We start from the raw sequence: 15,984 nt of genomic DNA on the forward strand, positions 1-15,984 counted from the left end.
ACAGCGAGAATTTGAACAAAGCATGAGACAACATACTACATTCATGAAACATAGGTGTCAGCCTACAAGATACTGAGCAGAGTTACTTACTGTGACCACTGGTGTAATGCTGGAGTTTGTCAGTGCACTCTGATTCTGGTCTGTCTGAACTTCTCCTGCTATGAACAAACACACAGGGGTCTTGTATGTCAGCAGATCCCTCACTATCTACTGAGAAACTCAGGTGATTATAGGGATGAAGGCCTGGAAAAAATTACTTAGTGGGACTTTAGTTTAAAAAAATTATTTTTTATTTTGTTTTTATTTTTTTATGATGGTGTAAAGGGAGAATGTAGTACAACAGATAAAAAATTGTGTTTCATTTGACTTTTATGGATCCTGTAGCACAGTTTCCTGCATCAGTGTCATACATCAGTATGTATGACATTTTGTACATAAAATAAACATTTTAAGACAATGTTTCTACTGAGCCCCTCTGGTAAAGAAACATGTTCCTAAGTTGAGGCCAAAGATAATTCAAACTTGGACATGAGTTTGTCATACTTGGTATTAGTACGAGACAAATAATTCAGCTGCTAAAAGAAACCAGTATGGACATTGACCAAATCGCTGACTTCATCAAGCAGAAGCTGGAGAGACTATAGGTGGATGTCTGGGAAATGCCTGATGATTGGGGTTCAGATTTAATCCACACATTTCTGGATCCAAACTCATCTGCTACTTGACAAGCAGAAAGGCTAAACCACAGACTGTACTTTAAAAAATCATGTACCTAGTAGATTTCAAGTCACAAGCCCAACTAAGAAAATGTTTATAAGAATGTTAGCTGTCATGTGATGTGTTGAGATGAAGTACAAGACCCAAACGCAGATGTACTGAGCCCCACATTGCATCTGATCCATCCATCAGTGTGTCTCTGTAACATTGTAAAGACTACGATGTGCTGTATGAGTGTGTGGATGAATGTGGCATGTAGTGTAAAAGTGATTTAAGTGGTCAGCTAGACTAGAAAAGCGCTATATAAGTACAGTCCATTTAACATTTAATGACAAACAAAGGGCAGACTCAATAATTGGATGAAATCCAATGAAATCCAAGTGTGCAGGGAGTACAGAAACTAACAGAGAACTCAGAAAATAAAACAAAAATACAAAATGTGAAAATCCAACATGAACTTAACCAAGCCTAACATAGAACACACTAAGACAGAGACGACAGGTAGCATGCTTTATAATAACCTTTATAAAAACCACCGATTTGTTCGCTGCTGTCCCTATGAAGATTGAAAGGGTGGCCATGACCTGATCACTCATTTGCACATCTTAGTAACACTTGATCACTGAGGGGCTCCGTAGTTTTCAGAGGAAATTTGCTTGTTATTATCATCATTCGCTCGTGGCCTATAATCTTCCTGCCTCACCTGCGGCAAACAATTATGACGACAGTGATGGCAATGATAAAGACGACTCCTGCAGCAGATGAACCAATGATAAGGGGGAGCTTCTCCTGGATGTTGGAGTTATATTCCTCTACAGTTAAAAGACAAAATAAATCAAGGCATGTTAGTCACTTTATACTAGATGTAATCTTGTATATATAATGTAATCTTCCCAGGGCAAAGATGTGAGTAAATGATGTTAGTCTCACCATCAGTCATGGTTTGGAAGTACATTTTGCCACTGAAGCGTCCAAATCCAGCAACAGTCCGAGCACGAACCTGAAAGATGTAGATAGTCCCAGGCCTTAATCCCTGAATGACGGCGGTGTTGGTTTGACTTCTTGTTAGAGAGGCATTCCATTCAGCTTGGTTCTGAAACATCAGAAATCTTAAATCAGACTAAACTGTATAGCTGCAGGAGTTCAGTTCAGGACAGTGTCTCTATGAGATGGTGTGGTCAACACTGACATACCTTTTCAAAGTACTGCAGTTCATAGTCCAGAATAACACCATTGGGCTGATCAGGCTGAGACCAGGATAGAGTGATGCTGTTAGGAGTTCTGCTAATCTGGTGGATAATGGACACTGCAGATGGGGCTAGAGACACACAACAAAAAAAAAGACTGCGGCTGTAGCGTCCTCAACGACAGAATAAAATGTGACATGAGACCAGAATGGTCAAATAAACAACAATGTAACAATGATTCATTTTCTTTTATTTTTTATACTGTTTTCTTGAGAATTATTTTTAGGATTACAGTATTTTGATCACAACTGCCCTCACAATCATCAGAATGGACCCTTCAATCACAAAACCAGAAATAAACATTAAAATAAAACGACTATTTATGTCATATCCAGAGAAACTGAAACCTTGAACCCATCCATCCATTTTCTATACCCGCTTAATCCAATTTTAGGGTCATAGGGGTGAAGCCTATCCCAGCGGTCATCAGGTGAGAGGCAGGGTACACCCTGGACAGGTCACCAGTCCATCACAGGGCCACACAGAGACAAACAAACACACACTCACTCCTAAGGACAATTTAGAGTCACCAATTAACCGAACATGCACATTTTTGGACAGTGGGAGGAAGTCGGAGAACCTGGAGAAAACCCACGCATATACGGGGAGAACATGCAGACTCCACACAGAAAGGCACCAGCCAGGATTTGAACCTGCAACCCTCTGCTGTGAGGTGACAGTGCTAACCACCACACCAATTTACATGAATCAACCACAAATTGGAGTGAATAATACTTGGTGATTTTAAGTATGTTTTGGCTTGTTTGACTGATACTGTTGACCTAGTGTTTTGTAAAGAACCGTCAAGTACCTTTCAAATAAAAAGTAAAACAAAAACCGTTTATTAAAACCATGAGAGACAACAAGGTTTTTACCCACCAGCCTGGTTGGTGGTGATGTTGACAGATGTGTACTGTGGAGAATAGGGACTCTGGTCAGACACTCCATTCACAGCTTGTATTTCAAACGTATAGAGGGTGTGAGCCAGCAGGTCACTGATGTGGACACGGGTGTCAGTCAGTCCCAGCTGACGTGGAACAAACTGCACATTGTCTCCACAGCGGGTGCAGCTGCCTCGCCCACTGCCACAGCTTTTACATATGATGTTATAGACGACATCTTCTCGGCCTCCGCTCTCCTGTGGTGGGTTCCACTCCAGCCTCAGAGAAGTCTCATTCACAATTGAGATGACATTTTGTGGAGCTGACGGAACAGCTGGATGAGAAAAGGAAAGAAATAAATTGGGGAATTTGAGTGGAAAATGCACTTTACACTGCTGTTAATTATAAAGAAATCTTACAGCTTACTTTTTGGTTTGTCTCTATTTCTCCTGTCAGTACATGCTTCTTCTGGGTTAATTTTTAATTCATAATTAATTTTAAGTCTTTTCAGTCTCCAACACAGCAGAATCAAACTACCTGAGTATTCAGTTGTGATGGCAGATTTGTTATGTACTGTGCATGATCTGCATACGTATTTGCTGGGTATCTTGCCTTGCAAGTAAACTGACATAAAGAAACCAGTGTGCATGGTATATATGTACTCTTTGGAAACACATCATGCAGGTGCTCAGATGGTGATATGTGTATACATACTGGTACAAGGCATCTGTGGAGGGTCAGAGTCTGTGCGGTAGTAGCTGTTGCGACAGACACAGTTAGTTGCTCCCTCGCTAATGGTTCGACTGTTAATGGGGCACTGTAGACATTTGTGATCTCCTTGTGCAGCCTTGAAGAACCCTGACATACACGCTGTAAAGGATACATACAGCAGCAAAGGAGACCAAGGTGGACAGAAAAAAAGAAGAAATTACAATTATTAGCTTTATGTTAAAAGACACAGCAAAAAAAAGAAAAAAAACAATAACCAACCCACAGCATATCTTTTTTGTTTATTGGTAGCTAAAATAAAAATTCCATAAATGTCTATGTTAGTCAGATCCTAAAGTTGGATGTCTGGGGTCTTTCATCGCTAACATTTTTCTCCAAAAGACATATGCTGATTTGTGATAGCTTGGATATCTGTATCTCAAAGAGGTCAGCTCACCAAACGAGTATTCAGATTCTGTAAGTCCTGATATGCATAAGGTTGTAAAACATGGAGGTTGTCTTGAATTACACAAGACAAGATGAAAGAAACAAGCAAAAGCAAGCATTACTGTTCCATGATCCAAGGGGAAATGGGACAATAAATGAATCTCAGCGTCACTGTAGAGTTTAAGTAGCTCGATCATATCATTAAGACACAGAAATTAGATTTAACTGAGACCTGTAGAGTCTGAGATGTAGCTCTGGGCTTCTTCACCTTGGGGTGAACTTGCTGGGACGTCCACTCCTGGGAAGATTGACAGCTGTCCTGAATGTTTTCCACTTGTGAATAATCTTTCTCTCTGTAGAATGATGGACTCCAGATAGTTTGGAAATGGCCTTATAACCCTTCCCAGACTGATGGGCAGCAACAGCTGCTTCTCTAAGATCATTGCTGATGTCTTTCCTCCTTGACATCGTGTTAACACACACCTGAAAACTGACAGAACTTCTGCTTTTATACAGCTGCTCACACTGACTGATGGTCAGTTAATCAGAGCATTGATCAGCAGCTCCTGGCTGCTTCTTACCCTCTTAATTCCTGTGGAAGCAGTTCAGTGAATGATGACACAGTGTAATATGTCATGTGTTGTTGTTTACCTGAGGTTGGAGTTACCACAGTTAAGACCAGAGGGGTGTTCCACGAACGTAGCTAAAGAAAGCCAGGTGTATCGGGAAAGCCTCGCTTTAACACCATCTCCCTATTAAGCCTCAAGTCGTTCCACTCAGACATTTCAGCTGCATCTAAGCGAGGCTGATTCAAGCGAGGCTTACAAAGCCTGGCTATGTGCGAGTACCCAAGGAACGTAAAAAGCCCTGACGAGTGGTTTGTGGAAAAAAGGAGATGGCAGAAAAGGAGAGCAAGACAAGAGCTGTCATTTTCTCGGCACCTGCACAAAGAATGCTGATGGAGCTGTATGATGAGTTTAAAAGTGTGATCACCAGAAAAGGTAATACAGCTGCGATAAATAAAGTGAGAGAAACGGCCGCAAACAAAGCCGACAGACTAAACGCGTAAGTTATACAAGTTTCATACCATTGTCAATTGTTACATGTGTCACGATGTGTCTCAATGTTCAGTTGCGTGTGTCACGTTTTGTGTTTTGATTCTGGTCTTGTCTCGTCATTTCCTGTTTTATTTTGAAAAACTAACTGCTCCTCTCGTTTCAGGTATTTTGCCCTTCCTCCTGTGTAAAGCGTCTGATTGTCTTCCCTGATTCCAAAGTGATTCCACCTGTTCCCCATGGCTCCTCATGTGTTCAAATAGTCTGCGTCTCCCTTGTCTTGGGCCAGTGTGTCCTAACTTTCCATGATCTTCACTCTAGCGTCTTGAAAATCCATAGTCTCGAATCCTTGAGCCTGTAGTAGAAGCGATCCTCCTACAGAGCTCTTTGTTTTGTCATTTATTCCATAGTCATAGTTTAGAGTGATTTTGGTTTTCGTTAATGTTTCATAGTACCTCCGAAAGAGGAGAGTTGCGTTTTTGAGTTATTGTTAAAGTTTCATAGTTCTTCCGCTAGTGGAGAGTTTTGTGTTTGGTTTTGATCATTTTCATAGCTGCACCCTCCTCCTGACTTTGAACAGACCCTGCACCTGTGTCCTGTGTCTTCATGGCCCATGACAACATGTTTATTTCACTGTCCTCATGTATTTATACTCTCCTCTTAGTGTTATACATTTTTTATATAAAGCATGCTGAATTGTCTCTGTATGAGGTGTACAGCACAAATATACTGTCCCTGCTAAGTTTATTAACAACCCAATAATCAGCAGGCATCATCATTCTTTGTGACTGTATTATCGTGAGTGTGTGACCCACATATTAACTCTTTACTGTTACATCTCAATAGCAGCAATCTTAACAGCCAAAAGTGAACCTGGCAGCAAGTGAAAGTAAAGTACAGGAACATATTTCAGAGTAGCCTTTGAATAAATGTATTCAGCTGTAAATATGTAGATACCAAAGAAAAAGAAAAAGAAAAAGACAGAGGGGGTTCTCCACCCGAAAACCATCATTATAATTGAGAGACTCACATTTTGAGGGAAAGTGAGCAATCAAGGGCGGACACTGGTGGAAGAGGGAGGGAATAGAGGGAGGGACCTCCTCGGGATATGTTCCCAAAAGTGTGTGGGATCATTAAGTAGAAGGTATTGATCACTTTCCCTCAAAATGTCAGTCTCTCAGTTATAAAGATGGTGTGCCTATATCTGTCAGTGGTGGGAGACACCATCTGCCTGCTGGATCCTCAGACCACAGAGGACATCCCTAACCCATGTGTGAGTAGTTGTATTCAATTTAATTTTCCATCCATCCATTTTCTATACCGTCAATCCGTGGTCGGGTAGCGGGTGGGCTGGAGCCTATCCCAGCAGTCATCGGGCGAAAGGCAGGGTACACCCTGGACAGGTCGCCAGTCCATCACAGGGCCACACAGAGACAAACGAGACAAACAACCATGCATGCTCACACTCACTCAATTTAATTTTCTTTCTATGGAAATACTCTGCATCTCATGCATCCCTGTGATCTCCTGCTTCAACAGCTGTGTGTTTCTCTGTTTGCAGTTTGATGGCCCCAGCTCATCTCGGGCATTCGATGATGAAACTGTGTCTAGATGCAGAAATGGCGCAGGTAGCTATTTATTATTAAAAATACGAAACGGTTTGGATGTGTCTGCAGTCTGCCTGTTCTATACCAACAGACCTAATTATCACCAATACACTTTACTGCAGGTTGCAACAGGAACACAAACTCCAGCAGCAAAGAGTGAACTAAGTCACTCTTCACATTACCATCACTACCTACATACTTCGTTGGTATAGAGAGCATCAAACTAGATGTGGAACACATGAAGCTGGAGAGGGATGCAAGTATAAATTCTGACAAAGGAGAAGGTCATGGTGTGAACTGTATTTAATTCTGTTTTCTCTCCACAGCTTGAAAAAACATGAATAACTTACACTTGCTCTAACTTAAACTGCTACTGTGTCAATGCTAAATTATGAAAAGAAGTTCTAACTCAAAGGTCACAACAATAAGGATCAACAGAAATATGTGTGCCTGTATTGGTCCCTCACTGTGTCAGGAGAAACTGAGTCCTTTCAGGCACTGGAACCTGCAAGGAATCAGGCAAGAAAAGATTTCAGCCTGAAAAGTTGTCCACAAGACAAAATGTACAAAATATGAAGTATACTATTAATTTAAGATAGCTCTGTCAGAAGAGCTGACAGAGTTCTCTGCCTGAGAACTTTAAGCAATGAACCTGGATTTAATCTGTCCAAAGGTAATTTCTATCCGTGCCCTTGTTTTAGCATGTGCATGGTTGAATGCCCTCTCCGCCCTTGTTCCTGGATCAGGATATGGCGTGAGGAGGTACGGCCAGCATGCATAGCCTCTGTCCCCAAGCAGGACACCATTGAACTCTCCTGCAGAATAGAAATGTTGGTTGGATATACCTGTGTTATAACTTAGCAATTTGATGCAATATGTGCCTTATATGGTTATCTATAATAAAGTATGAAGAGCACTTTAAATTCCTTAAGATGACCTCTACACCTGACCTCTCATTAGATTACCAAAATTATGCCTATGCTATATACACCTTACTTCAAAAGTACACTCCTTCGGGTAAGTAAAATTCTCGCACCTTGTGCAAACCTCTGAGCCTGTGAGGATGCTCGACTATCCTGGAATCATGAACTGATCCCGCCTATTTAGCCACAACGATGGAACTTAAATTACCTCCATCACAGATCATCTGTATGCATGGAGGATAGGAGTCAATGATGACGTGCTTGGTTTCACACGGCATTAATGTAACATTGCTCAGCATTACTCAAAGAGGTTGATGTGGTGTTTTTCCAAATGAGAAATCCAGTTCAGTCTATGGACAATCATCCCAAATACGTACCTGTACATTTAGGCTATGGAAACATTTTCAGTTTATGTAGTCAGCCTCCACAGGTCCAGCAGGGGCCTGGATGCATACGGGTACAGTCTACTGCACCGATAACATTGGGGAAGCCTGAGGGAGATAATGAACTTATACGTCACCAGTAGGTTGTTTTACATTATCGGCTGTTGTAAATGTGGAGCAGCCTGAAAGGACCTGTCCCCCATTTTTCTGAGTCTGGTCCTGGGCGGGTGTAGGTCGGGTGTTTGTGAAATGTGGGATTTGTAAAACAGGCTGTATCATCACATACCATCACACTCTCACCTCTGTGCTTTACTGTCAGAACTACACATCTGACCCAATATACGTCTATTTTCCCTCAGTTTGAAAAAACATCTCTGTCCTGACAAGACTGCAAATATTGATTTACTCTGCATGAAAAAGCTCCATTTATTTCTTTTTAATTGAGCAATTACATTTTTTTTTTGCAATACACAAACTCACATGCTGATGAACACTGTGACAGTTGAGCATGATGGACTCAGAGAATGCCAGTGACACAGAAGTAAAGGGTAATGGATTGAATAGAATTTGAAGTTTAGAGATGAGTTCAGGAACTATTGAGCAGGATCCAACTGTGGCCAACAGGAGTAACAATGACTTAGTGAGATGGATAATCCCAGCAGAGTCTAAACAGAGTTGCATTAGTCAGAATTCAAACCAGGTAACAGTTGGACCAGAAGGTAGAGAACTCACATGTGGGAGTGAAAGATGGGGAACTAGATGGATGATTAAAAAACGTACAAGGGCTGGGTTGTGATGCTGCAGCTGGAGTTCCGAGAAGTGAGTAGGCACGAAGACTAGTGGGAGAGGGGATTTGACCAAACAGTGATCAGGTTACTGGGAAGATCTGTGGATCCTGGTTTGCATGAATGAGAACACATGTTATGACAGGGGAGATAAAGAGGAAAACAGGGTGCTTGAAATCCTATTTCCTTCAGAAAGAATCAGGGCAGAAAGTCAGGTGAGGCAGGTGCATAGACCCAAACAATAGCCATCAGAGATCTCACAATACTCCAGGAGTGGAACAGAACAGAATCAGGATCCAAACATGGTTGATCCACTGAACATCCAAGGGTAAACAGGTGACAGAATCCAAAAACACTAAACATCCAGAGATCCAAGAAAGGTAATAGTTGAGGGATCAGGTTTCTATGAACTCACAGACAAGTGGAGTCCACAAGCAGCTATTAGGGTCAGGTCCAGAACAGGAACAATAAACTGAAGTCGGGAGTCAGGTACAGAATGCTAACTGAGGTCAGAAAAGCAGACTGGCAATGAATTGGGCTGGTAGATCTGCTTAAGAAGGGCATAGAACAGGTCAGACTGATCAGGTAATTAGTGACTAATGCAGAGACAGAAATGAACAAAACAAAAAGATAGGCTGGTGATTGTAACAGCATACTTAAAATCAGGGGCGGGCGTGCAACTTTTATTAGCGCGCCATTAATAAGACTGTACAGTGTTAAGCTGAGCAGAATGGGCCATCTCCATGCCAGGTGGCACCACTAAACAGAAGCCTGGGCAGATGGGACAGAAGACTGTTTCTCCTGAACATCAAAGAGTGGTGGTTGATAGCCGTACACCACCTGCAAATGGGCATACTTGACATAAACCACATTCTTAGAGCAAGAGGCAGGGTCCTGGGAGCACAAAACTTGGAGGCCAGTGTCCAGTTCCTGGTTTAGTCTCTCAGTCTGGCCATTGAACTGTGGGTGAAAACCACAAGATAAGCTGAGAGAGATCCCCAGCAAGGGACAGAACTCAGCCCAGAATTTGGCTGTGAATTGAGGACCTCAGTCGGATACAATGTCTTGTGGAATGACATGGAGCCAGAAGATATGGGAGACAAGCATGTCCGCAGTTTCCTTGACTTCCTTGGGAGCTTTTGCAAGGGAACAAAATTAACCATCTTAGAAAAATGGTCAACAATGGTGAGTATGGTGGTACAGCCATTAGAAGGGGGAAGACCAGAGACAAAGTCAAGAGATATGAGGGACCAAGGGCGATGCAGAACAGCAAGAGGTCTAAGGAGGCCAGCTGGAGATTGTCTTGAGGACTTGAATTGGGCAAAGACCGGACAGGCATTTACAAACTCCTTGATGTCGGATACTAAAGTTGGCCACCAGAAACGTTGCTGAACCACAAAGCGGGTACGGGCTATGCCAGGATGGCATGAGACCCGGGAGGAATGGCACCATTCAAGCCCTTTAGGGCGTAGACGGTCAGTCTACAGAAAGTCAGTCAGGTGGCAGGCTGAGGGAGTATGAGAACCTAGTACTTCGTTCTCAATATCTATGCGAGTGACCCCAAGATGGCCTGAGGGTGGTAGAATATCATTTGGGGTGTTCTCAGATTCAGCAGGGTCAAACTGTCTAGAAAGAACATCTGCTTTAGTATTCTTGGAGCCAGGGTGATAGGAACTGAAACCAGTCAAAGAACAATGCTCATCGGGCTTGTCTGGAGTTCAGGCATTTTGCGGATCTGAGGTATTTCAAATTCTTGTGATCAGTCAGAACTAATAAAAGGTTGCTCGGCTCCCTCAAGCCAATGGCGCCACTCCTGTAATGCCAATTTAACTGCAAAAAGCTCTCTGTCTCCGATGTCATTATTTAGTTCTGCAGAGGACAGGTGGCAAGAGGAAAGGCACCTGGATGGATCTTATTGTCACTCTTGGCACGTTGAGAAAGCACGTGGTGACCCACTCCGAGATCTGAAGCATCAACCTCCACAATGAATTGACATTCTGTAAGTTGCTAGAAAGCTTCTTTGGCTTCTGGAGATGAATTTCACTTTGCTAGAGGTAAGATCATGTAAGGGACTGGCTGATGAATCATCGATAGAAATGAGCAATTTAAGAAGGGGGAGGAACAGGTGAGACTGATCAGGTAAATAGTGACTGATGCAGAGAGCAGGAAATGAGCAGAGTGAGAGGAGAAGAATGACCAAAACAAAAGATGGGCTGGTGATTGTAACAAACCTAGTGTCTTGACCAAGACCAAGTGTGTTTTTTTTTTTGTTTTTTTTTTTGTAATAAGCATGTACTGACAATAATAACCATGTTACCTATATACCAGTTTTCTGATGTTTTCTGGGCATCACTCTCCTTGTGATGTCAATCTGAGTATTAACTCTAGTTCAGCATCTGTCCACACTAAATTAATCACATTTGGATTTTGGTTTTGCCACTGCTTGAACAACTGATTTGGTTCCTAATAAGTAGAATCAGCTCACTATGTTGTTAATGTAGGGGTAATCACCAACTACTGGACCAGAACGATAATTTCAACTTTCTCGTCTGGACAAAGATGGGTTTTTTTCAAACTGAGGAGAACATATCCATTATCCATATGGGCTGTAGCCTATCCCAGCTGCACTGAGCTAGAGGCAGGGTACATCCTGGACCATGCATGCCCACTCCTAAGGATAATTTTAAATGGCCATTTAACCTGACATTCCTGTTTTTGGATCGTAGGAGAAAGCTAGAGTACCCAGAGAGCTCCTGTAGCTTTCACACTATTGAATAAAAAAAACTCAATAACAGGGACGGCATCCTTCGGCAGAAGGAAAATTCTCACAGGGCTACTTCATGGGTTCTCTTTTGAATGGACTGAAATCACTTAAAGAAACATTCAACAATGTCTTGTTAAATAGATTTAGACTATTTATTGAAATATGTAACCAAAAACATAAATCTTAAAGTTCAAACAGGAGAAATGTGTGGACTATGTATGGTGGTATAAGGAACACTTTATGGTTTGGAAAGGGGGCAAGAGACTGGAGAAATGTACTGGAATTGCTAAAATTAGGTCTTAATCTTAGTCACTATTTATCACTCTGAAGTAATTTTTTATTTTTAATACTAAATTCTCTCGACACCGCCGTTCCGTCCGAAAAGGAGAAGAAGATGGCGGACCTCACTTTGGTTGGCACTTAGCCCATTTAGTCAGCTGTGAACACACCAGGTCGATGGCCAGCTGTATCCAAGAGAGTCTCTCTTGGGTCCGCTGTCTCTGGGACTCTTTCTGTACTCTTTCTGGTTCTGGATGAATTTCCATGGACTTTCAAGGTGCTTGTGAAGTGGTGGTAGGTCTCTCTTCTCCACTGGGGGTTCTCGTCACCAAGGAAACGCAGGGTTGATATCAAGATGTCGCCATCAAAAATAACACAATGGTGAATGTTCACTTGAGTGTTGGAGTTGGCTTGTTTGTTTGGTCAAATAACCAACTCTGGTGAGGTGAACCTCACAAAAAAGATCAACAAAAAGTTGACAAGCTTACGCTGGTTTTCTTTGCAGGAAAAACTATTACTGTGTGGTAACTTATGCAGCAACAGAGGTTAAAATGTGCAACGAAAAACAGACATGGAGACAAGATAAAACAACGGACAAATGAACAACAAAAAAACGTTTCTCTTTCTTTTACTTAGTTCTACTTTCTATGTCTTCCTCTCTCTCGTTTTCTCTTCTTATGGCAGGTTTCCTGAATTTGATTCACGGGGGTGGGACCTGACGCAGGCTTAGAAATCAACTATCAGCCAATAATATGCCTGAAAGCATCATGGTGTTTGCCTGGGCATGTAAAGTAGAAGTTTTACTCCACTGTTAAGAGTTTGATAAAAACAAAGAAAACTCAATTTGTCCATTCTTTTGTCTTAACATACATTTGTTCAGAGGATTCTGAGAAAAAAAAAACATAAATTGTTAAGAAATAAAAATAAAGACATGGAATGAACATGTGAAATGAAAAGACATGACATAAACAACATACTCTGAACTAAAATAACGGGTGTGGATCTTGAATACATCTCAAATCCAGATGGATCTCTCTAAAATGACGACATATGAATAAAGAATCAAACAATGTTATCTTCCTGTGTTTAACAATGGTGCACAAAAAGAGACAGCAGGGAACATCGGTTTACAGTTGAGTTACTTCATGTAAATGTCTGGTTACTGAATTAACTTAGGTTTAATGACTCGGTGCTACAGATCACTAGGTGGCAATGTGGCTACATAGAAAAGTCAGTAATTTTCCTAAATAATGATTTTTTCCTTATTATACCAAGTATGATCATGAAAAAGGTATCAAAACCTTAAACCTGAAAACCTTAAATAACCTGTACAAAGGTTTTAAAAATCCATTTGAAAGTGAAGGTCTGTTTCTTGTCTGGTTAGATAAAGGCAGATAGGTGTCACCTTTGATTTACATGTCCTGATAAAGAGGAAGAGACATTTGGTCTGGATTCTCCCTCCATTTTAACATAAAATAGGTTACTTAGTTTGTTCACGGGAAGCTTTTTGCTAGTTGTTATCTTAATGTCATTCAAATAAGTTATGGGACAAGTCTAGTGGGAGAGAGTCCCTCAAATCATTTCCAAAGCACAGAGATTGCTGTAAATAGCAGATAGTGTCTGTCAGTGGGTTTACATGATGGATTAACTGGATTATAGCTACAGTTGGGTTATGCTCCTTATCTGAGGGTAATTATCCTTGGATATATGGCGGTGAATGAATGGAATCACTGGCACAAAGCATGTCATACACCGGTACGATAGGTGGCGCTGTACCCATTTCAACTATCGCTAATAGAGCCACTTCCTGTTGACGTCTTCAGCACCAACAACAACAAACTCAGGCATTCAGAAAGATGGCGAACGCAGAGCGAGATGAAGCTGCGTCCCTCTACATCTGTGATGAGCTGGTTATGGCACAGACGATGCACAACGGCGCATTCTCCATCCCGTTGTTTGTTTCTTTCTGACGGCGGTGACAACAACAGTAATATCGTCTCCTTCCACTTCCTGTTGATGATCGAATCGGATTTTTTTTATGGAGCCACTTTAGGGCCATAATGTTTAATCATTTGAAATGAATATTTGAAATTGAAATTAAATATATTTTTTCAAATTTTCACTTTTAGTGAATATAAAAACGCCATGTTGAAGTGAACTGCTGTGGGAATCAATCCATTTGGCATGTTATATTACTCCTTCATTGCGAATCGTGTTGGGTATTGACCCAAACAGCTTAAATAAAAACACTTTGTCAGTGTCACTGTCACGATCATGCTTGGCTGTTGTTGTTGTTTTTGGTTTCTGAGTCTTAGGTGGGGCTGGGCAGGTTTTCTTTGGAGCCTTGGGTGGAGTCTGGATTGCTCCTGCTGTCACATCTGCTCCTCATCTGCCCTCATCAGGAAATCTTTACAGGAGCAATCAGTCTTGGTCAGATTGCCTCACATTCATTGTGGTAATTAGGCCGACCTCAGTCCTTGGCAAGTCATTTGTTTTCCTTTTGGATACTCTCCTTTGGTACCTTTGGAGTTTTTTAAATAAAGTTCTTGTTCAGTCACCAGACTGCTTCCTGCTTCTTTGTTCCTGGGTTTAGGTTCTCATGTGCTGTGACAACCAGGCCATTTGGTCTGGGCTGTTTTCACCCTGACCAAATGTCTTCATAAGAATTGGAAAAGGAGTGGTCAACTTTCTGCTCTAGTTCCAGGAGAGGAAAGAGAATGACAAAATCTGGGGCATTTTTAGGGCCAAATATCTACGTTATTGTACGTTTGTAAAGATCCCTGGGTTTCAACAGCAGTTGAAGTTGTTGGAGCTGCCATGTGAGCAGTCTATTCTCGACAGACACAGCTCTATTTGCACATTGCAGGCTAATTAAAGTCCAGGTAAAGAATTTATTAAGTAAAGCCAGTTAAAAAAACTGTCATATGAGATTTGTAGACCTTAGAGGCAACTGACTCATATCTAACATACAGTGAGTACAGTACTCCTGGCAGCCAGATGAACAGAATAAAATAAAAAGTGAATTCACACTAAACTTCTTATAATTCTCAATGAAAATGTAGCTAAAAGCTAACATAAAGCACAAGTTCAGTTCAGCCTTTGAGAGTGGACAGTTTAGTTAAAAGAGCCAGTGACCTTTTTCTACAGACGATCAGTGGAAGTGTCATCCTATGTAAGAAAAAGGTTTCTCTTTAAAATTAACATCATGTCTGAGTTATCACTCAGACACAATGAATGACCTCAGTAGGATTAATGTTTTTAAAATGAGAATGATGTGGATCAGAAAAAAGACTTACAAAGTTGCTAAATATTTTCAACTGAAATTAGTCAGAGCTTGCATGAAAACCTGCTGGATGTTTCTAGTCCAGTGCTTCTCAACCCTGGTCCTCACCCTGCCCTGCGTGTTTTCCATGTTTCCCTGCTCCAGCACACCTGAGTCAAATGAATGGGTCAGGTCTGCAGAAGGCTGACCCATTCACTGATTTTGGTTATTGAACAGGGCCAACGGCCGTAGACCAGATGGTCGTTCTGCACTTTTCCGGAACGCACAGATTACCAGTCCGCCCCTGTTCACTGGGAAACACTGGAGAGTGTCATAATTGGTGCATTCAAGTCTGCTCAAAAAGTCCATCATTCATTTCTGATTCCAAGACCCAGAAAGCACACACATTTGGGCTTAATCTGATTGCTCAGTTGTAGCACTGGAAGTTATTATGTGGACCAGTTGTGGCCCAAAGGTTTATGTGGTGAGCTTACCCTGGGTGAAAACATGTGCTGTATTTCGACAAACTGGCTTCGACATAGTATGTGTTGTTAGTATGTGTTGTTAGTACCAGGCGTGGGCCAAAATACAGACTTTGGCCATATATGGTGGCTGAGTTTTGGCAGCCACACTAACCCTGAGTCAACATTGTTATTCAAGGTCAAATTGGGCCATAGGACACTGTAGATGTGGACCAGGTTTTTATCAAAATCTTATTTGCTATCTGATGACTATAATTAATTTAATTACATGTTTTTATTTTAACTCTGGCTACTTCCTGCATACTGCATTTCTTTGGAACGTTACAGTGACAATGGAGCAACTTGTCTGTTTGCACAAGGTTGAAAAGCCAGTATTACCAGCCAAAGCTTTACACTGAAAAATAAAATAAAAATTGTAATAAGTAATCTCTAAGAAAAATCCCC

At 41.5% G+C, this 15,984-nt stretch overlaps 1 protein-coding gene across 2 annotated transcripts in view; it reads right to left on the bottom strand.

Annotated features, from left to right (window-relative positions):
- LOC140272136 (ephrin type-B receptor 2-like) overlaps nt 1-15,984 on the bottom strand; it is a 70,816-nt gene that overhangs the window by 18,620 nt on the left and 36,212 nt on the right. Inside the window, exons 4-9 of one of the 2 annotated variants that reach the window (XM_072367485.1) lie at nt 3,560-3,715; nt 2,844-3,179; nt 1,911-2,035; nt 1,648-1,810; nt 1,421-1,529; nt 91-155 (exon numbers count right to left, since the gene is read on the bottom strand). In XM_072367485.1, coding sequence (XP_072223586.1) covers nt 91-155; nt 1,421-1,529; nt 1,648-1,810; nt 1,911-2,035; nt 2,844-3,179; nt 3,560-3,715 — 954 coding nt within the window. Of the gene's footprint in view, nt 1-90; nt 159-1,420; nt 1,530-1,647; nt 1,811-1,910; nt 2,036-2,843; nt 3,180-3,559; nt 3,716-15,984 lie in introns of both variants that reach the window. The other variant, XM_072367484.1, reaches the window with a different exon arrangement.

This window comes from Leuresthes tenuis, unplaced genomic scaffold (assembly GCF_036924035.1).
Source record: "Leuresthes tenuis unplaced genomic scaffold, fLeuTen1.0.hap1 SCAF_16, whole genome shotgun sequence".
Taxonomy (NCBI): Eukaryota; Metazoa; Chordata; class Actinopteri; order Atheriniformes; family Atherinopsidae; genus Leuresthes; species Leuresthes tenuis.